At 39.0% G+C, this 22,246-nt stretch overlaps 1 protein-coding gene across 1 annotated transcript in view; it reads right to left on the reverse strand.

The window, feature by feature from the left end:
- Positions 1–305: 305 nt before the first annotated feature.
- prkx (protein kinase X-linked) overlaps positions 306–22,246 on the reverse strand; it is a 110,134-nt gene continuing 88,193 nt past the window's right edge. Inside the window, exons 7-9 of the mRNA XM_080197664.1 lie at positions 9,477–9,554; positions 4,935–5,077; positions 306–3,637 (exon numbers count right to left, since the gene is read on the reverse strand). Coding sequence (XP_080053790.1) covers positions 4,952–5,077; positions 9,477–9,554 — 204 coding nt within the window. The 3' untranslated portion in view covers positions 306–3,637; positions 4,935–4,951. The remainder of the gene's footprint in view (positions 3,638–4,934; positions 5,078–9,476; positions 9,555–22,246) is intronic.

Consider the following 22,246-nt stretch of genomic DNA (forward strand, 5'->3'; position numbering starts at 1 on the left):
GTAGAATTCATTGCCACAGAAGGCTGCGGAGGCTAGGTCACTGAGTATATTTAAGACAGTGATAGCTAGGTTCTTGATTGGTAGGGGAATCAAAGGTTATGGGGAAAAGGCAGGAGAATGGGGTTGAGAAACTTATTGGCCATGACTGAATGGCAGAATTGACTCAATGGACTGAATCGCCTAATTCTGCTCCTAAATATTATGGTCTGATGATCAATTAGCCTAAGGGGGCGGGGGGTGTGGAGGGAGAGGGGGAGAAAGGAAGGTTGTCCTCCCAAGATTTAATTTGGGGGGGGGGGGGGGGGGAAAGGAGGGAGAGTAGGGAAAGGAAATTAGGATGATGATAGACTCTACACCCTATACCTTGCTGTCCCATTAAGCAACTTGCAATCAGCCCCTCAGGCTGCTTTCAGGGGATGGCCATTTGATTCTACCCCATTTCTCTGGATCATTAATCCAGATCCTTGGATTATCTGTCCACTGATATAACACAAAGCTGCCTTGGCCTAAATTGCTTCTATATCTTATGGTCTAACGAGTTGCTTCTTCACATCAATAGTCAGAGAGCACAGCGACTTTAACCAGGCCGTTTGGTGAAGCACAACTACTCTGACAATTAGGAAGTTGGAAGCTGTTTGAAAACAAAAGCTGTAGATCTAATCCACCTCAACAGGTTCGTAACAAGCTAGCTGCAAGGAACATTGCAAGAGATACAGACCTTGGGACTCATGTCTATTATCTTAATCACGATTCAGAATACACGGATCAAGGCACATGTGGGGGAGGGCAATCCTTTTTAAAAAATAAATAAAATTGCATGTTCTCAGTTCTCCATTTGATTTAAAATGTCTGAATTGGTAGAGGCTGTGACAGCAAAGAAACGAAGCACCAAAAAGGAAGAAACAATGTCAAAACCCTGATACCAATTACTTATCATTAGATTGTCATTAGTTCCTCTGAAACAAATTCATTTGGCTAAAAATGATTTCCAACAGCAATAAACATTTGTATTTCAGCATGTACAATACAATTACATAACAAATACACAATAAACAGAGCTTTGTTTTTTCATTTTGACAGTCCTCAAATGGGTCAGTTTCTTGGGAGGTGCAGTTTTTTTTAATTTTACAATGGTTATCACCAGTGGTTAATCCCCTTTTTCCAGTCTAAATGCGCTTAACTTTATATTTTTGCTCGTATTTACAGGATGTAAATCGCACCCAAATCAGACTGTGCGCAGTGACAGTTACCTGCCATGTTCATGCCCACAAATGTGGAAAGTTGTAAACCTAAAAAATGTCTTCAAAATGTACAGTGCAATCCTGCTAAAAATGGAAGCAAAACCTCTCAACTTTCTTTCTTTTACACATTATTCAAGAGCATACATTTAAAAAGAGATCATATTAAGAATTGTCGTACATAAAACAAGTAAGAAATTTGTCTCTGTACAGCAATAGTAAGGCTACTTAGAATGCAACGTCTATACAGGTTAAATCGCCACTGGATAAAAAGGAGGTTGATTAAAAGCCTTAAACTTGAACAGTATCTCATTATACAAAACGTAGTCACAGAAAAACAGGATATTGTAGGTTGGCAAATGAAGGATGCTATGTAAATATCTTTACAACAAACATACTTGCAGCTTTCCTTCAACTTCACATTTATGTATTTGCGCAGTTAGCTGTTCCTCATTTATCTGGCCTTGCGTTAATCAAACTCAACCAAGCAACATACAGTTGGATAACATTAAATGTAAACCGTAAAATTCAGTGCATGAGCTAGGTTTCAAAGCGCAGATCTTCATGGCCTGTGATTCTGAGAAGCAGGCTATGCACCGATACTCAGTGAGAATCAGGTACTCTCTCTATGGGGTTCTTTATGATATTTTAAGAAAAAAACATAAGGCATTGTGTGTGTTATGCAAATGAATAAAGCTTGCCACTGAGTGCCATGATTTCGCGCACAATGATTTAGGTCATCTAGGTCATCAAGGGAAGGGGAGCTAGGAATGGATCGAACATGTTGACCATGCTAAACAGCACAGGACACCTCACAGCTGCCAAACTGGGAGTGATAGGTTATATAACCAACCCCCGATTAAGAAATAATATGGGAGGAACCATTTAGAGTGTTTGGGAGGCTGGGGATTGTGAGTGAAGGAAGAAAGTTAACATATCACATAGCAAACAGCAGTGATGAGACATTATTTCACAATGGTCAGAATTTAGTGCTATACTGGGTTTCCAAGCGATTTAAATACATCACAAAAATGTATTCAAACACACGTCAAGGTAAGCACAACAGAAACCTTCATGACCAAGACAATAAAAAAAATGTTGTGTTTTCTCCTATACAATAAAGAAATTCTGGTGTATTAATATTTTATCCAAGACAGATATGTTTATTCCACTACTTAGCAAGTTATAATCCATTCACAACGGTCCACTCGGGTTCATTAGCTTTGATGACCATCTCCTTGCCATCAGCTTTATTTTGAATCACGCGCTTTTGGAGAGCTGCTCTTTCGTCACTCTCCAGATGAGGGAGCAGTGCTCCGAAAGCTTGTGATTCCAAATGAACCTGTTGGACTTTAATCTGGTGTTGTGAGACATCTTATTGTGCTCACCCCAATCCAGCGTTGGCACCTCTACATCATCCTTCCCATACATTTACTTTTCAAAAATTGAAGTTAAGCCCATGCAAGAAAAGGTACGACTTCAAGATGTGGGATAAACAGATGAAAAGTTTTAGAATTAAAATCCATAAAAGATTTTTAAGCTGTAAAAGACTTGTGTGCCATTGCAGCTTTGGCAATGATCAACAGTATTCAAATTGTCAGCCTGTTTTAGGAAAAAAATGAATCTGCAATTTAAGGAGTGCGAAAGCAGTTTTAACTTACAGGAGCCAGTGATAACTCCAGCGTTTTGCAGACATTAAATACTTACATCTCAAAATAAAGAAAAAAATGGCATGATGCTGGTAATTAGGATGATCCCTTTAAACATAAAGTCTATATACATTTTTTAAAAAAAAACTCAAAACACATCCTGATTCTACTCAAAACAAAAACCATAAAATCTGAAAAAATTATATTTGCATAGTGCATCTATTTCAGATATCCGTATATACAAAGTGAAATGACCATAGTTTTACATCTCTATAAACACAAATAATTCTTTTAAAAAATAAAACATTATAAGGAAATACTTGTGCTTTTCAATCAAGGCAATTTTACAATAATGAAGAAATCTCGATCCATCGCTTAATACCGCATTTTAAAATAGCTGAAACAGGGATTTAATTATTAAAAACAGCCATCGTAATGGACATGTAATAATATAGTTATAAAAAATTTGGGAGTTCCATTACATAATCGATATCACATATCCATGTAAAGTAAAATTCCAGTTCAGACCTCCAATCCTTAGCGTACACCTTTTAGTCACAGCATACTGTTCGGTTCTGAAGTCAAACCATGATTCCGTCTAGAATCTCCTAATGCGCTTCTTTGTACAAAGTCTTCATAGGCACAGGCAGGCCATGTAGCAAAACCCAAGTGTGAAACTTAAAATGTGCAATTTGATGTCCGATCCTTCTTATGAGTATATTCCTCTTGGTCACGCTCCTTGTCAGTGTTCTATAGGGAGGAAGAAAGTACATATAATAAGAAAGGTAAAGATTATTTTACACTTGAGATGATTTTTCCTTCTCAAAAGATGACATTTTGTAGGTCAATGATTAAAGGACTGGACTTCAAGCCTATCAGGCCTGTTAAAGATATAATCAGAGTCTCAGGCATTCTTTCAACAAGCTCATGGTGTGGCATGGTAGCACAGTGGCTACTGCTGCTGCCTCACAGCGCCAGGGATCCAGATTTGATTCCCAGCTTGTCTGTGGGTTTCTTCCAAGTGCTCTGGTTTCCTTCCAGTCTGGGAAATGTGCTGATTCGATGGACTAGCCATGATAAATTCTCCCTTAGTGTACCTGAACAGGTGCTGGAGGATGGTGACTTGAGGATTTTCACAGCAACTTCATTATAGTGTAATGTAAGCCAGAAGGCAGCTCACCACCACCTTCAATGGGGCAATTAAAGGATGGCACTAAATGCTGGCCTAGTCTTTGAAATCCACAACTCATGAAAGAATGTATATATGTAGAAAATATTTCAAATCAATGACACTGCATCAATATCGCACAGAGATGGAAATTTTCAAAACTGCATTAAGAAACACAGTGACTACAGCAACAAGTATTAACTGAGTTAAAGATCCCCTGCTTAGTGAATAAGGTTTCCCATTATATATTCTGCTGGCCCATTTGGAAATACTTTTTTCTCACTGAATATCAAATAAATATATGTTGATGCTGAAATGCAGGTGATTTCTTTGCTACAGGGATGGACAATAAAGCTAAGTAATGCTACCCTTTCTGATACTCATTCATCTTTTCAGCACACCTCTCAACTTATTCTTCCCCAAGAAACGAGTGTTGTGCGCCTGGCTTCTTCATTTTATGTCGTAACTTCAGCCACAAGCTGAGTCAAAAGGAAAATTGTAATATTCACAAGGAATGATCAGCGGAGTAAAATTAATTGGATATCTGTTTCAATTCCTGCAGCTCAACTGAATGGCAGATAACATCATTGCAAACTTCAGAAGGAAGAGCTGTGTTCCTTAGGTAGTTTGTTATATCTATCCGCTGTCTGGGCCACGATGTTTTAATATGGACATTATAACTTTAAAGTAAGACACAAAATGTTTATCCATGGAAAGATCAGCCACCTCAAAAACTTTCAAATACTTTTTCCACAGCCAGTTAAAAACAAAACACTGACCTTAGAGAATCTCACAATGTTACAGTACAAAAAGAGATTGGATAAGAAACTGTTGAAAAGTCTTGTTGCAGACTTTTGAGCCTTAAATGATAGAGTTCACCTTAACTAGTAGCATAATCAGAAGGTCTTGAAAATTTCCAGATCCTTGGGAGGAACAGGTGGAATCTTTTTCCACTCATTTTCCGGATAGGATTCAAAATTTGACGTATCCCCATCATGAGAGAGCTTCGGTACTATTGGCGGCTGAAACGAGAAAATTGTGTCTGTCAGGTAACTAAGTTTTAGTTGATCTAGAATAATTTATATAATTCTGATGTCCTGTGCAGTCAAAGGGGAGCAGAAATATCTTTCCTTATCAATTGATTTACCGGTCATCCATTTTATCTCTTGCCATGCATAAGGTGGCTGCCATATGCATTTAATAAACATTACTGCAATTGAGGTGCTTATGAAGCACTTTGTTCTGGTCTTTGAAGATTGGAGATTAGGTTGGAGAAACTCAACTCATTACACCTAATCCTATGAAAAACAGTTTTACTATATTGGGAATGATCCAATGGATCATGGCAGATTCAATTAATCACTTCAGTTCAAAATCATATGCAGAGAGCTGCTAACTTCAGGCCAATCAACGTAATTGTTCTACCGCTTCCATTGGGAATGTGATGCATTTACCATCAAGATAATATATTTATGGCCAGCACAACCTGCTATCTCCAATTGCAAAAGCTAAATGAGACAGAGCTGTGAAACCCAAAGCTGCCCAGAGAGATTAGACAGTGTTTCAATTATCATCAAGGAATACTCATTAACAGTTTAAAATACACACTAAGACCATAGGATCTGAACAGAGAAATCATGGACGTAGAAGAGTCAGGAACTTTTTCTCCACAGGTTCGTTCTAAACTTATTTACACAGGAATGTGAGGAAAGGAGGGTTTTAGTAACTCAGGCTTTTTCAGTATGCAGCTGAATCATAACTGATACCTGAAACTCATTTGGTCCCCATATTCCTTAATATTTTTTCTCAATTGATCCAGCAGCCACAGCCTTTGAGAGGGAGAATTCCACATTTCCACTCTTCTTTATGAAGTGCATTCTGATTTCACTTGTTCTAATTTGAAAACTATGACCCAATGTTCTAGAACCTGCTAAAGGAAAAAGCCTCTCCACATTCATCTTATCCAATCCTTGTATTCTGTTCACAATTATATCATCCATCAACCTTATAAATGAAATGAAATGAAATACAAATAGAACTTTTACAACCCTGTTTTTTATTTAAATCATTAACCTCTGTAGTCAGTCAGGTGAATCCGTGCTGCACCTCATCCAAAACCAATTTATCTTTCCGAAGAATTTGTGCCTAAAACTAAATGAAGTACTCCAGGTAGGGTCCAACAAGATTCTATGGCTAAGTATCACTTTTGATTCTAATTCCTTTGAGAGAAATGTCCAAATTTGACTTCTTTTTCCTCAGGGTATTTTACTGCGTTCTTGTTTTTGGAACATTTCAGCCTTTGCAAAGTGACCTTAATCCTCTGTCAATACGATTCTGAAATTAAGTTACTTGAAAATGAGCAAAGGGGTCAAGGATGACTCAATGACATTTTCCTCCCCAGATCCTTGCCCCTCCAAATTTCCTTAAATTTCATGAAGCTTCTGCTTAGAATCTTTCGGTGATCAGAATATGAACAAGCAGAAGATGATAATCTTCAGTTTCCTGTGCTACGGTGTATTGATACTGACTGCATTCCCTTATCTATTCTCCCCCACCTTCACTTCTAGACAGTTATGATAATTTAATGATCTACTTTAAAAGGATCTTACTATCATCAAAACAGTGTTACAAAAATCACAACAGTCCTACAGTTTACAGTAGAATGAGGATGAACAAAGAAAGGAAAATGGCTGGAAACAACTACGAGTTTAAATATTCAAGAACACAAGTTTGAGAGATCATATCAGAAATTAAAGGGAAAAAGTTGAAGTTATATTAAAATATCTCGGATTTTAACAAAACAAACACATAAGATGAAATAACAAGTTCCTACACAGATGCCAAGTGATCTTTAAAGTCCTTAACAGTTGATTTTGAAACATGTAAAGCTGGTTTATTTTTATTTGGACACTAAAGCATAACGTTTTGAAGCATGCACATCAGAACAAAGAACAGGAACAAGTCCTTCAGCCCACCAAGGCTGTGCTGCCAACACAGATGCCTCTCTAACCTAATATTTTCTTGCCTCTGCGTGGTCCATATCCCTCTATTCCCTGCCTATTCACGTATCTATCCAAGTACCTCTTGAACGTTGTTATAGAATCTGCTTCCACACCACCTCCAGCAGCACGTTCCACGCATTTGTCGTCTTCTGTGAAAAGCTTGCCTCTTACGTCTTTTTTTAAACTTTTCCCCCTGAGTTGTGAGCAATGGTGCATAATTTCACAATCATACAGCTAAATTGAAACAGACAAAATGGAATTCCTGATATACATGTGGAAATGTGCTGACGGTAGGGGGTTGAGTAACGGCTGCACATCATCTATTGATTATTTTGTATGTCTGCAGCAGAAAATATTTGACCGGAGGAAAATGAAGCCATTGAAACTGCACTGAAATAGAAGAGATTCAAACAGAAGAGAAATTTTTCACTGCTGAAGGTTTACCCAGTGGTTACTGGTTTGACAGATCAATTGCTTTACACAAATACTACTGCATGGTAACAGTCATGTAGGCAGCCTGATTCAATTTGCATATTAAAAAAACATGCAACAAACAAAATTAGTTTAATACTTGCTCAATATCTTGTTTTCTTGCATAACCTCATGTTCCTAATTAAATATGTAGGAATACCATATGTCAGAATTTTTGCCAATGTTAATTTAAAACCCCTGTTAACTTAGAGGTTTAACTGAAAATTACTGTATACTTTCAGAGAACTGACTGCAATTGATGCCTTCCAATTTATAACACAATCACCAGCTAATAGCAAAATAAACCTCAATTCCATTGATCAGTCTGAAATTACGTCAATTACTTTGAAGATCTAGTTTTTGTTTTAGACGTCTGGGCAGCACGATGGCACAGTGGCTAGCACTGCTGCCTCACAGCGCCAGGGACCCGAGTTCAATTCTGGTCTGGGTGACTGTGTGGAGTTAACAGATTCACCCCGTGTCTGCATGGGTTTCCTCTGGCTGCTCAGGGTTCCTCCTGAAGCGGGTTAGGTGGAATGGCCATGCTAAATTGCCCCTTAGGTTAGGTAGATTAGCCATGGAAAAGATGCAGTGTTATGGGGATACAGTAGGGGAGAGGCACTGGGTAAGATCCTCTGTCAGAGAGTTGGTGCTGACTCGATGGGCTGAATGACCTCTTTTGCACTGTAGGAATTCTATGGATGTAGTTTATTATTAATACTTAGAATGTGGGCATTGCTGGGAAGACTGCTAGGCTTTGTCCAACTCTAACAAATGAGAGTCTTCCTCGACCACTTCAAGTTAAGTTAGATGTTGGTGTAGGATTGAGGTAATTGATAGATCAAATCAGGTAAAGAAATAGGTTTCCTAACCCTTAAACAATGCAACTGAACCGGTTCTGGTACTGTTAAACAAACCAACAGCTTCACGGTTTCTGTTAATTTTACCGGTCTTTTAAAGCAAAAAAAGTGTATTTATTTATTAGTGTCGCTAGTAAGGCATGCATTAATGCTGCAATGAAGTTACTGTGAAATTCCCCTAGTCGCCACACTCCGACGCCTGTTCGGATCAATGCAGCTAACCATTATTTCCAGAATTTCCAATGGAATTCAAATGCTCAAATTGCCATGGTGAAACTTGAGCTCAGATTCTCTCGATCAGTGATATAAACATTACAGCACAATACCCTATGGTCTCCTCAAAACTAAATTCTTCACTCCACCCCCTCCCCAGTGTCAATTACCTCTCTCTTCAGCAAAACAACTTAATACGTTTCCTACCATTAAATAGCTCCAGTGTGAACAATTATACATCAATGAAATGTGGTGGGCAGTGTAACAGTAAAGCATGCACAGTTTAAGCAGTTTTATTTTATAACAAATAGAATTGAGGGACATTAGCAAAGGTGGAAAAGAGAAGGTACTCGTATGATTATTGATCAGCCATTAATCACTTGAAATTTCCATTCAAAAAAGTCAAAGTTACTATTAATCTTGACTTATTTTAATATCTGTTAAGCTATCCTTGTATCCCTAATAATTGTTACACTTAGGCTACACAAAACTATTCCCAATATCCTATCAAAATTATAGAGATGCACTGGAAAGCATTTGGGAAAGAGTAAGTTTTATGAGATGATTTACAGAGTTGGGCATGTGTTCACAAGATAAGATCATACAGGAGTGAGTGAAAAGCTTTAGTATATCCTGCTTTACAGGAAGGCAAAGTACACAGAACAAGAATGGATTTTCTACAGTTTGTTCCTCAGTTAAAAAAAATTACACAGCATGCCACATACTTGAAACACCAATCTGATTGGTATACAGTAGTAAAATAATTAGTGGATAATTGTGTTATCAGGTTTAATTGTTGCTAGTGTTTAAACTCAAAAACTACAAAGAATAAGAAGTGGCGCATATTCTGGATTCAACTATTGTTCTCAACTCACCTTTAATTTTCGGAGAGGCACTGCTTCCCAGTCCACATATTTAAACCATCGGTGACGCTTAATATCATCTGCTCCATTCTGAAAATTAATGGGAAAAAGTTTTAGAATTCTTAATCTGCTAAGGATTACACTTACAATGGGATTAAATAAATGTGGACATTTAATGTATTGCTAGTGTCATGACTAACCCACTGTTCTATTCAATGTGCAGAGGACAGATTTTACACAATATTAATTCAGTTAATTTTGTATCGGAGAATGATGTATGAGGAATAACTCAAGGTATTTCAGCCTCAACTGGAGTTTACACCGCCAAGTAAGGTATCATTTCAAATCTTTCATAAAACTGGAACAAATACCCGAACAGGAGTATGGCGACTAGGGTATTTTCACAGTAAATGTAAATCAACTTGTGACGAATAAATAAATTTTACTGTTCAAGAGGGCATGGTGGCACAGTAGTTAGCACTGCCTCACAGCGCCAGGGACCCGAGTTCGATTCCCAGCTTGGGTCACTGTCTGTGCGAAGTCTGCAAGTTCCCCCCTGTCTGCAGAGGTTTCCTCTGGGTGCTCCGCTTTCCTCCCACAATCTGAAAGACATGCTGGTTAGGTGCATTGGCCATGCTAAATTCTCTCTGTGTACCCGAACCGGTGGAGAGTAGCGACTAGGGGATTTTCACAGTAAATTCATTGCAGTGTGAATGTAAGCCTACTCATGACACTAATAAATAAACTTTAAACTTTAGAAAGTTCAGGATTGTGAAAGTCAAATTTATTACAGCATTCACTTTTTAGAGAAGGGATGAACAAATGGATGGAATGAGTGGCTGGGGAGTGTGGTCGAGGGCAAGACATTCAAATCAGTTAACAGACAGTCATAATATGTAATGAGATGGTTTCAGATTATAACAAATTTGGATCAATTGGGGTGAACAGAAATCTATTTCCAAACTCATCTTGTGAATATATCCAGTGAATCAAATTGCAATTGCTATTAAAGCAGAAAGAGTCCTTCAATTCAGTGGTAAAAGTGGACTGGGAGGCAAGCCTCTAGTGTTCAAAGGAGAACGTTTACAATAGTGACTGGCATTTTAATGTGCCACCGAACTTCCAAGCATCAGCTTGGCTCAAGGGACAGCACTTCTGTTCAATTCAAAATGTTTCAGGTTCAAGACTGATTCCAATCCTAGGCCACAATTGACAATTCATGGTCAGTACTGAAGGCATGCTGCATTCTTGGTAAGATCTGCTTTCAATGAAGTGTTAATCAAAACCTTTTCAGTTGTTTGTAAAAGTTTCCACCTGACCATTCAAAGAGTAGGAAATTCAATTGAATTGATGGATTTTTACCTGAGTAGAATGAGCCTTGCTAATATTTTTTAAAAATTGCATTATAAAAACAAATATTAGATACAGATGAATACTTATAAAATGCAAAAGAGCAAGCAGTCTAGCCACCATTTAAATTTATATTAAGTTATTTCACATAACAGTAAGAGCCAAAAGCTCACTGAATGACCTTGGCTACAGCTATAAATTCAATGGAGATTTTGTACTTCAGTGCTCCTGAACATATCAGGAGTACATACTGAGAAACTGCATATACTTTATTATCCATCATAATTTTGGAAAGAGCTTCCATTTACGTAGGACTTTTCACAATCTCAAGATATTCAAAGCACTTCACAGCCAATGAAGCATTTTTAAAGAACAGTCACTGCTGCAATGTAGGAAATGTGGCAGCTGATTTATGAACAGCAGATCTGATGAACTTATGTAAATGTGGACTGGGAGGCAAGCCTCCAGCAGTAGGGTTCAAAGCAGAACACTTACAATAGTGACTGGTAACTTCCAAGTGTCACTTTGGATCAAGTGGTAGCAATGAGGTAATGACTAAATAATCAGATTTTGTGTTATTTGCCAGGGCACCAGGGAGCACTTTCTGGTTGTATCACAGCTTGGAATGGCTCCTGCTCTGCCCAAGAATGCAAGAAACTACAAACGATCATGAATGTAGCACAATCCATCACACAAACCAGTCTCCCATCCACTGACACTATCCATACTTCTCGCTGCCTCGGAAAAGCAGCATAATTGAGGACCCCGACATATTTTCTTCCATCTTCTTCCGTCAGGAAAAATATACAAAAGTCTAAGGTCGCGTACCAACCGATTTTTTCCTGCTGCTGTCAAACTTTTGAATGGATCTACATTGCACTAAATTGAACTTTATCTACACCCTATGACTGTAACACTACGTTCTGTACTCTTTCCTTCTCTATGAATGGTATGCTTTGTCTGTATAGCGCGCAAGAAACAATACTTTTCACTGCATGTTAATACATGTGACAATAATAAATCAAATCAAAGAGAACTCCCTTGTTTTTCTTCAAAATACTGTCATGGGATCTCTTATATCAGCTTAAGACAGGAGTCTATTAAGCATCTCCTTGGAAAGAGTGCAGCTCTGGTGGTGCACAGCCCCTTCATACCACACTGAAGTATTAGTTTACATTCTGTGTTGAAGTGCCTGAAACAGACAGAAAAATCTCAAACTGGCCACAGGCATTTCCTTGTTTGCTCTCCCAGGGTGCTCAAAAAATGAAAAATCTTCTTCGATTTCAGTACTACAGATTTTTTGAGGCAACGAACTAGATAATTGAATGCGGAAAAATAGATGTAGCGTTAAAAAAAAATTTGGACTGCCTTCTCATTTTCCTCCAAGTGCCCAGCTAAGTTTAGATTGAGTGAAAGATCAGAAAAGGTATTGAGAGATTCATGCAGGTCTAAACTGAACCACACTACAATTTTAAATGTTACTTTTGTATTTTGTTCAAGTTCCATCATCGAGTGTGGGAATGCTCAATTACATTATGGTGTAACATATCTATATTATTTGGTTTGATTTAATTTGATTTGCCATATGTCACATATTAACATAGTGAAAAGTATTGTTTCTTACACGCTATGCAGACAAAACATACCGCTCATAGAGGAGGAAATGAGAGAGTGTAGAATGTAGTGTTACACACATAGCTAGGGTGCAGAGAAAGATCAACTGAATGCGAGGTAGGTCCGTTCAAAAGTCTGACAGGAGGAGGGAAGATGCTGTTCTTGAGTTGGTTGGAACCTGACCTCAGACTTTGTATCTTTCTCCCAATGGAAAAAGGTGGAAGAGAGAATATCCAGGGTGCGTGGGGTCCTGAGTTATGCTGGCTGCTCTGCCGAGGCAGCGGCAAGTGTAGACAGAGTCAATGAATGGGAAGCTGGGTTGCGTGATAGGTTGGGTTACATTCATGACCTTTTGTAGTTCCTTGCGGTCTTGGACAGAGCAGGAGCCATACCAAACTGTGATACAACCAGAAAGATTACATTCTGAGGGACATCTATAAAGGATGGTGAGAGCCTTGGCTGACATGCCAAATTTCCTTAGTCTTCTGAGAAAGGGTTGATGGGTTTTCTTAATTATAGTGTGAGCATGGGGGAACCAGGGCAGAATGGTGATGATCTGGACTTGAAGCTCTTGATTCTTTCTACTTCATCCCCATTGACGTTGACAAAGTTGCTTCATGTTTCACTAACATTTGGCACTTAGAACACAACCACATAGTTTAGCTTCAGGATTGCAACATTCTCGTTTATCCCAGAGTCTGGAAGAGATCTATCAGTACACCTGTGACATACTTCCAGTCGTTACAACCATCCTTGTGAATGCTACCTGCATACAGAAATTCTATTTCAGAACCAACTAGGCATACTTAATTTAATAAAAGCAAAATACTGTGGATGCTGAAATAAAGGCAGAAAATGCTAGATAAATTCAGCAGGCCTGGCAGCATCTGTGGAGCGAGAAATAAAGTTAAAGTTTCGAGCCCAAGGGTCACATGGACTCAAAACGTTAATCCTCCAGAATTAATACTAAATCTAATGCTCTGCAGTGCCCTATGACCCACAGAGAAAAATTAAAAGTGTTTAGATTCTACAAATATACTCACTCAACGCCTATTCTATTTTTACAATGCACTTAGTATTAAACATCCTTAAATGGAAGTGATGGCTAATAATAACATCTTAATACTGGAAAGCAGGAATATGAGGGATTAAGTGAGACCATTGAAAGTAGCATCAAGTGAGTGGATGACAACTGATGCTGCACAGGCTGCAATGTTCCATGTCATAGTTTTGCCTTAGTTCTTCCCTGATCTGGAAAGGAAGCTAGATGGTGTCACAGCATGAAGTTATTACATGATTCATACTGCAGTTATTAAACAAATAAATCTCAAGGGCCAGCTGAGATGCAAACGAAAATCCTTCAAGTGAGTGAATAAATCACACAAGCTTTGGCACAAATCTTCCAGAAATCACTGCATACTGGAAAGGTATGTGAATACTAGAAGAGAGATGTTGCATCTATTTTCTTCAAGGATAGAAAAAACAAGGAATTATGGACCAATGAGTTCCATGTCCATTGCGTGTAAAGTGATAAAAAGTGCACCTAAAGATCATGGGGCTCTGGATGTTTAAAAAAAAAACAAAGAATAGCCAATATGTGTCCAATATTCTCTGATTCTCCTTTAGCTATGGGGCACTAATGCCGCTTCTTTCTCAGAAGACTAAGAAAATTATGCATGTCAGCTACAGCTCTCACTAACTTATACAGATGCGCCAGGGACAGCATTTTTTCTCGTTGTATCACAGCTTGGTATGGCTCCTGCTCTGCCCAAGACCACAAGGAACTACAAGAAGTTGTGAATATAGCCCAATCTATCATGCAAACCAGCCTCCCATCCACTGACTCTGTCTACACTTTCCGCTGCCTTGGCAAAGCAACCCACATAATTAAGGACCCCATGCACACCGGACACTATATCTTCCACCTTCCTTTGGGAAAAAGATACAAAAGTCTGAGGCCACGTACCAACAGACTCAAGAACAACTTCTTCCCTGCTGCTCTCAGACTTTTGAATGGACTTACCGTGCATTAAGCTGATCTTTCTCTACACCCTAGCTATGACTGTAACATTACATTCTGCACTCTCTCCTTTCTTCTCTGTGAACAGTATACTTTATCTGTATAGCGCACAAGGAACAATACTTTTCACTGTACGTCAATACATGTGACAATAATAAACCAAATCAAAAATCAAAGGATGCTGCCAAGGGACTGAAGAATTGCAAATGTTGCACTCTTGTTCAAAAAGGATCGCAAGGATAAATCCTGGAAATACAGGCCAGTTAGTTTAACCTTGATGGTACAAAAGCTTTTAGAAATGATAATCTGCAACAAAATTATCACTTGGACAAGCGTGGATTAATTAGTTAAGGAGGCTAGCACAAATTTGTTAGAGACAAATTGTGTTTAACTAACTTGATGAGTTTATTATTTAAGTAATGGAGAATTGCTGAGTGTAATGCAGTTGATGTGATGTATAAAGGCTTGCAAGAAGCAGTTAATAAAATTGCTACATAAGAATGCAGTCAAAGCTGAAGTCCACAAAAATAAAAGCAACAGTGGTGGCACATGTACAAAGTTGACTGAGGGACAGGATACAGATAGTAGTCAATGGCTTTTTTTTGGACTGGAGGAACACAGTGCAATTCCTGGGGTTCAGTACTAGGACTACTTTTTTCTTGATACATATCAATGACCTCAAGTGTGCAAGGCATAATTTCAAATGTGCAAATGACAAAACATGGGAGTACTATGAACTTTAAAGTTTTTTTATTAGTATCACAAGTAGGCTTACATTAATACTGCAATGAAATTACTGTGAAAATCCCCTAGTTGCCACACTCTGGCACCTGTTTGGATACACTGAAGGAGAATTTAGCTTGCCCAATGCACCTAACCAGCACATCTTTTGGATTGTGGAAGGAAACCCACGCAGACACAGGGAAAATATGCAGACTCTGCACAAAGACCCAAGCCGGGAATCGAACCTGGGCCCCTGGCGTTGTGAGGCAGCAGTGCTGACCACCATGCCATTCTACACTATAGTGTAGATAATAGAAGAATGATCGGCTGATGAAATGGAAGATCATGTGGCAAATATAATGTAATGCAGAAAAGAATTAAGTGATATATATTGGTAGGAAGAACAAAGAGAGGCAATGCAAAATAAAGGGTATGGTTTTAAAGGGGGTGCAGGAGGTCCAGGCCATACACACACAAGTGATTCGAGATGGCAGGATAGCTCCAGAAAGTAATTAAAAAGACATACAGGATTTTGGACTTTAAAGGCAAATATAGTACAAAAGCATTTTGCAGTGCTACGAGGATGAATGTGGGAAGGGGACCGAGTTGGTCTTGGAAAGCTGGCATGTACATGATCAATCGAAAATCCTCCTGCTCTATAATTATTCTCTGATTCTAAGAAAGAGGTCTTGTGAATCTAATTAACTGCTTTTCTGAGAACGTAACAAAAGAACTTGAAAAGGGTGTAGCAGTGGATGTATTGTACCTGGATTTAAGTAAGGCTTTTGTTGCCGTTCTACTGGAAAGTAAAAAACTGTGCTTCCTGCTTTCTTAAAAATTTATTTTGTTTGTGCCACAAGTAGGCTTACATTAACACTGCAACAAAGTTAGTGAAAATCCTCTAGTCGTCACACTCCAGCTCTGCTTAGGTACACTGAGGGAGGATTTAGCATGGCCAATGCATCTAACCATCACATCTTTCGAACTGAGGAAACCAGAGCACTGGGAGGAAACCCACGCAGACACAGGGAGAACATGCAAACTCTGCACAGTGATGCAAACCAGGAATCGAACCCAAGTTCTTGGTGCTCAGGCAGCCGTCTAACCGATGTGCCACCGTGCTGCCCTGCAATGGATAACTCACTGAGTGATAAAATCCAGAGGGTAGTACTTGTTTTGGATTATCATTTATTCAATATTCTCATTGAGCAGATAACACTCAAATGGTAATCAAATACATTTCAATGCATGAGCAATAAAGCATTCCACGTGGGCACAAAAAAAAACAAGGAAGGGATCATTACTTACTTGGAAAGAAAATATACATGGAAAATGAAAAGTGATCAGGATTCTGACAAAAAATTACAAGATGGCTTATGGCCAGTAAAACAAATCAAATATCAAAATATATTAAATGGTCAATATTGAGCCAATTTAAAAGAGTAATGAGTCATTTTGTAAATCATTGGTGCATAATTCTGGTCAGTGCAGTACAAAACGGATAATCCAGCTTTTGAAAAGATACAGAAAGATTTGATAACCAGAATAACTGAAGAAATTGAAGAACCAGAATATAAACACTTCAGTTGGACACATGGAATTTTAAACTTTTTCTTTCAATTTGATACAATTGTTAACTTCCTTAGTTAGCCACGAATGATGCATCCTTCCCTAAGAGTCCTTCTTTCTCGCAGCAATGCATCTTTGCTGAATGTTATGAAGTATCTCCTTAACTACATCTCTACTGCACTACCCCTTAACCCAATTCCTCATTTCACTTTAATACTCTCACACTTGTCTTTATTATTCAAACATCGTCTTACTTGTCTCTCCCACAAAATGAATATGAAATTCATCAGGTTATGATTACTGCCACCTTAAGATGCTTTTACCACAAGGTCATGAATTAATTTGTCTCACTGCACATCAGCAAATCTAGAATAGCCTGCTCCCTGGTTGGCTCTAGAATGCAGTCTTCTCAGAAACCATCCCAAAATCATTATGAACTAACCATCTTGGATAATTTTACAATCTGATTGCACAATCTACATGCAGATTAAAATAATCTACGATTATCACTATACCTTTCTTACAAGCCCCTATTATTTCTTAATCTATCCTATGATGGGGGCATGCATATTATAGAGGCATACAAAGTACTTATGAACATAAGAAATAGGAGCAGGAGTAGGCCATCTAGCCCCTCGAGCCTGCCCCACCATTCCAGAAGATCATGGCTGATCTGTCGTGGCTCAGTTCCACATTCCCGCCCTCTCCCCATAACCCTTAATCCCCTTGCCTATCGAAAACCTATCAACCCGCGTCTTAAAAATATTGAGCGAGGCAGCCTCCACCACTTCAACGGGCAGAGAATTCCAGAGATTCACCACCCTTTGAGTGAAGAAGTTCCTCCTCAACTCCGTTCTAAACCGCCCCCCCTTTATCTTGAGGCTGTGCCCTCTAGTCCTACTGTCCTTTGAGCGGGAAGAGCCTCTCCACCTCTATCCTATCCATCCCATTCAACATCTTATACATCTCAATGAGATCTCCCCTCATTCTTCTAAACTCTAAAGAGTACAAGCCTAGTTTGTTCAGCCTCTCCTCATAGTTCAACACCCTCAACTCCGGAATCAGCCTAGTAAACCTCCTCTGCACTCCCTCCAAGGCCAAAATATCCTTGCGTGAGTGTGGCGACCAAAACTGCACACAGTACTCCAGCTGCGGCCTCACCAGTGCCCTATACAGCTGCAGCAAGGCCTCCCTACTTTTATATACTTTTATAAGTACTCCTACAAATAGGTTCTGATCTTTGCTACTTCTTAGCTCTACTCAAACTGATTCTACATTTTGATCTTTAGAATAAAAGTCATCCCTCACTATTGCATTGTTATCCTTAATTAAGAGCTACTGCACCACTTTTTCCTAGCTTCCCAAGCTTCCAGAAGGTCACACTTTTAAATTTCAGGTCCCAGCCTTTGTCATCTTGCAGCAATGTCTGTCAGATATTACATTTATTATATGTAATGGCTATCATATTACACATTTATTTCTGAGTTCTCAATTCATCTGTTTTGTTACGACCGCTACGCACATTCAAAAAATCTTTAGTTCTGTCTTTTAACCATTTTTGTAATCTGTAGCCTCATTTGCTGATGCACTCTGGTTTGTATGGTCTGTCCCTTCCTGCTACGCTCTGATCATCATGACCTGGGGGTGGCACGGTAGCACAGTGATTAGCACTGCTGCCTCCCAGTGTCAGGGACCTGGGTTCCATAGCGGGCTTGGGTCACTGTCTGCATGGAGTCTGCACATTCTCCACATGTCAGTGTGGGTTTCCTCCAGGTGCTCCAGTTTCGTCCCACATTCTGAAAGATGTGCTGGTTATGTGCATTGATCCAAACAGAAACTGGACTGTGGCAGCTAGGGCTATTTCACGGTAACCTCATTGTAGTGTTAATGCAATTTAATTGCACTGAATTGCACTTAATTGCAGTGTAAGCCTTACTTGTGACTAATAAAATAAAACTTTAAAACCTTATTGGTACCTTGCTCTTTTGACACAACCTCTCTATTTAATCCTCGCTTGATTGCTCACCCTCTCCATTTGGTTTGAAACCTTCGCTAATGCCCTAGCTATACAATTCACCAGAACGCTGGTCCCAGCACAGTTCCAGAGAAGGCTGCTCTAACTATACATTTCCCACTTTCCCCAGTACTGGTCCCAGTGCTCCACGAAATAAAACCCATTTCTCCCAAATCAATCTTTGAAGTACAATTTGTTCATGGCTCAGGTAATAACCCAGAGATTACCTCCAAGGTTCTGCTTTTTAATATAGCCCCGAGCCAAATACTTCCAAGCAGAACATTTCTACTTGACCTATATATATTATTGATAACTGGATCCTTCCTTTCACTGTTAGTTCCTCGCCAGCCCAGAGCAGATGTCCTGAACTCAGGCAGCCAACACCTTGAATCTTTTACACCCACTTGAACAGATGCAGCCTCAGTTAATCTCCTCCAAAAGAACATTATCTCTGTCCTTCACCAAAATAGCAGCCTAATATTTGTCATGAAGTCAATGAGAGGGAATTGAACCTCTGACAAATCAGAGGACAACTACTGAGTCAAGATCCCATGAGATGTAATTTGCCTAGATTTCTCTAAGAGCGAGGTAAATGAAACAGGATGAGTATAAAGTGGAGCAATTAGATAGGATAACTGCAGATAAAAAAAGTGAACCATGATGGCATGCATCCCAGAAGTACATGTGATTTTGATAAAGTAATAAATAATTTTATTAATAGCCAGTGGTTACATAAAGGGTTTCATTTAGATCACAAAAAGGATGAAGAGGAAGATTGACAAGAATTTCTTTTAAATATACGGTTGTTAGGACATGGGATTTCTTACAGGATACAAAACCTATAATAGCTTTTAAGAGGGATATGGATGAATATCCCAAATAAAAATTTAAGAGGCCATTAGGCGAAAGACTGGGAAATGGAATCTTGCCATCCATTTAAATAAACTTGGCATGTATAAACCTATTTCCATTGTTTTGTTTATAGCTACACATCTCTGACCCAACCACCTCTCCATGATTGCCATCAAATTAATTTGTTAAATTAACGCAGACTAAAGTTGACAGTTGCCCAGCATGCCAATTATTTTGTGATGGGGAATAAAAACGGAGCAACTCAGAATCATTCCAGTCAGCAATTGACTAAGGCACACATATTATAACTTGGAGAATGTGACTGAACATATGCTCGCCGAATAATTTTTTCACAAGCACAAGCGTACAAAACTAGTATGGCATCTGCCAATTATGTGGGTTGAGCTAACAGATGATAGCTTAATCTGGGAGCCACACTAATAACGTTCACAGTCAATCAGTTGATGTATGGGAATTGAAGAGATGGACATAGCAAGTTGTGAATTCAATCTGGAAGTGCTCTCCTGATGCACAGAACTTCAAAAAATCTCAAGTTACCAAGATTCAGCAGCTGCAGCTCCACCTAACTGGACAGGCTATCCAGCTACACCAACAGGTTGAATGATAACATGCAAGTCTTATGGGTAGAGTGTATGTCTTTTTTGGCAGGTTTCTAATGTAATGCATCCAAGAAAAAACAAATAAAGACAAACCTACACGTGGTTTTATTACATAATGCAAAACAAATACATTCAAACTTTCATGGGACTTTGCATTTTTGCCTTGACAGACATCAAAAAAAATGAGAAAAGTTTCCACCAAACCAAATTTTTATTGCTTTAGAAACAAGTAATCAAATTTTGAGAATCAATTTGTTGGTATTTTCCTGAAATTACATTTCAATTGTTGTGTAGTCACCTTAATTTTGGAGTTTTTATTTATTGCGCTCAAGTCATTCTATAACTGAGGCAATTGCAGCTTCGCTACTAAAAACAAATGCTACGCAGAACTACCCTGCTAAAAAACACAGCCCCCGAACACAATTATTCAGCAAATTGACCTGCAAACAAGTTTATTTGAAAGTTTACTTTCTCTCATTAATTCTACTCAGAGCAGTGATGAAGCATTAAACTGTGGGTATGCCAGTAATGACATCCCAATTGCTGCTTCAAATTTAAATGATTTGCAGCTGCAATTAGCCTCGAGGATATAATATATCAGTTTATAAATGAGTGACTCCACAAGAGAACTATAAATATCATATAAATACTATAAACTATAAATATCCTGGACGTATCTTCATTTATTGCCAGTTTTATGGGTGGCACAGTGGTTAGCACTGCTGCCTCACAGCACCGGGGAGCCAGGTTTAATCCTCAGGTGATTGGCTGTGTGGAGTTTACATGTTCTCCTCCATGTCTGCATGTGATTCCTCCGGGTGCTCCAGTTTCCTCCCATAGTGAAAAGATGTGCGAGTTAAGTTGATTGGCCATGCTAAATTGCCCTAGTGTCAGGGCCTGGTAGGGTAATTCATGGAGTAATGGGGATAGGGTCTGGTTGCGATTGTGACCGGTGCAGACTCGATGGGCCAAATGTCCTCTTTCTGCACTGTAGGATTCTATGTAAACTGTTTGGTAAGATTTATTTGCAGGATTTGGCCAAATTAAGTAAAATATGAGATACTGTCCTGCCCAGCAGCTGCCATTGCTGAATGACAAGGAAAAGTTAAAATGGAACCTCAAGCTACACCTAACACCTTCTCTGCCTTGATGCACATTGAAGTCAATTTGTTGCAAAAATTAAAATCTTAAGACCACTAACAAAATACAAACATTATAGGGTAGTAATTCCATCCACAGTCCAAAAGATGCTAGCAGATCATGCAGGGAATACGATCAGAAGCTTTGGAGGGAGTGCAGTAAAGGTTTACCAGGATGTTCCCTGCTATGGAGAATATAGCTATGAGGAGATCTCGAATAAACTGGGATTGCTCTCCTTGGAAATAAGGAGGCTAAGGAGCGGCCTGATAGAAGTTAATAAGATTTAGGGACATAGGTAAGGTGAATAGTTGGAAGCTTTTTCCCAGGGCAGAAATAACAATTACAAGGGGCAAAGGTTCAGTAGAGGTGTGTGAGGGAAGTTTTATTTTTTATACAAAAGGTGGTGGCACACTGCCAACTGAGGTGGTTGAGGCACGTTAGTGACATTCAAGTCATCTTGATTGACACAGACAGAGAATACAGAGATAAGGCGGTTGGTCTAGATAGGATAACATGATTGGCACAGGCTAGGTGGCTGAAGGGCCTGTTCCTGTGCTGTACTATTTGTTCTATTTATATAGTGCCTTTCATTTTGACAGACAATCCAATCCGCAACACTTTCAATGAATTACTTGGTCCACTGATCTTATAGGACCCCACAATATGATGATTAACCTATTAATCCATTTTGTTTGGTTGAGGAATGAATGTTGACCAGGACACACAAACTCTCTGCTCTTGAAAAAGTACCATGAAACCTCGTGACTCCCTGAAAAGACAGGACCCCAACGGAAAGCTCGCACCTTTGACTCTCTCAATACTGCACTGAATTGTCTGCCAAGAACTATTTGCTCAAATCCCAGATTTGTGCTCAAATCTA

Source organism: Carcharhinus amblyrhynchos, chromosome 10, assembly GCF_965287045.1.
Source record: "Carcharhinus amblyrhynchos chromosome 10, sCarAmb.v2.hapA, whole genome shotgun sequence".
NCBI classification, from domain to species: domain Eukaryota; kingdom Metazoa; phylum Chordata; class Chondrichthyes; order Carcharhiniformes; family Carcharhinidae; genus Carcharhinus; species Carcharhinus amblyrhynchos.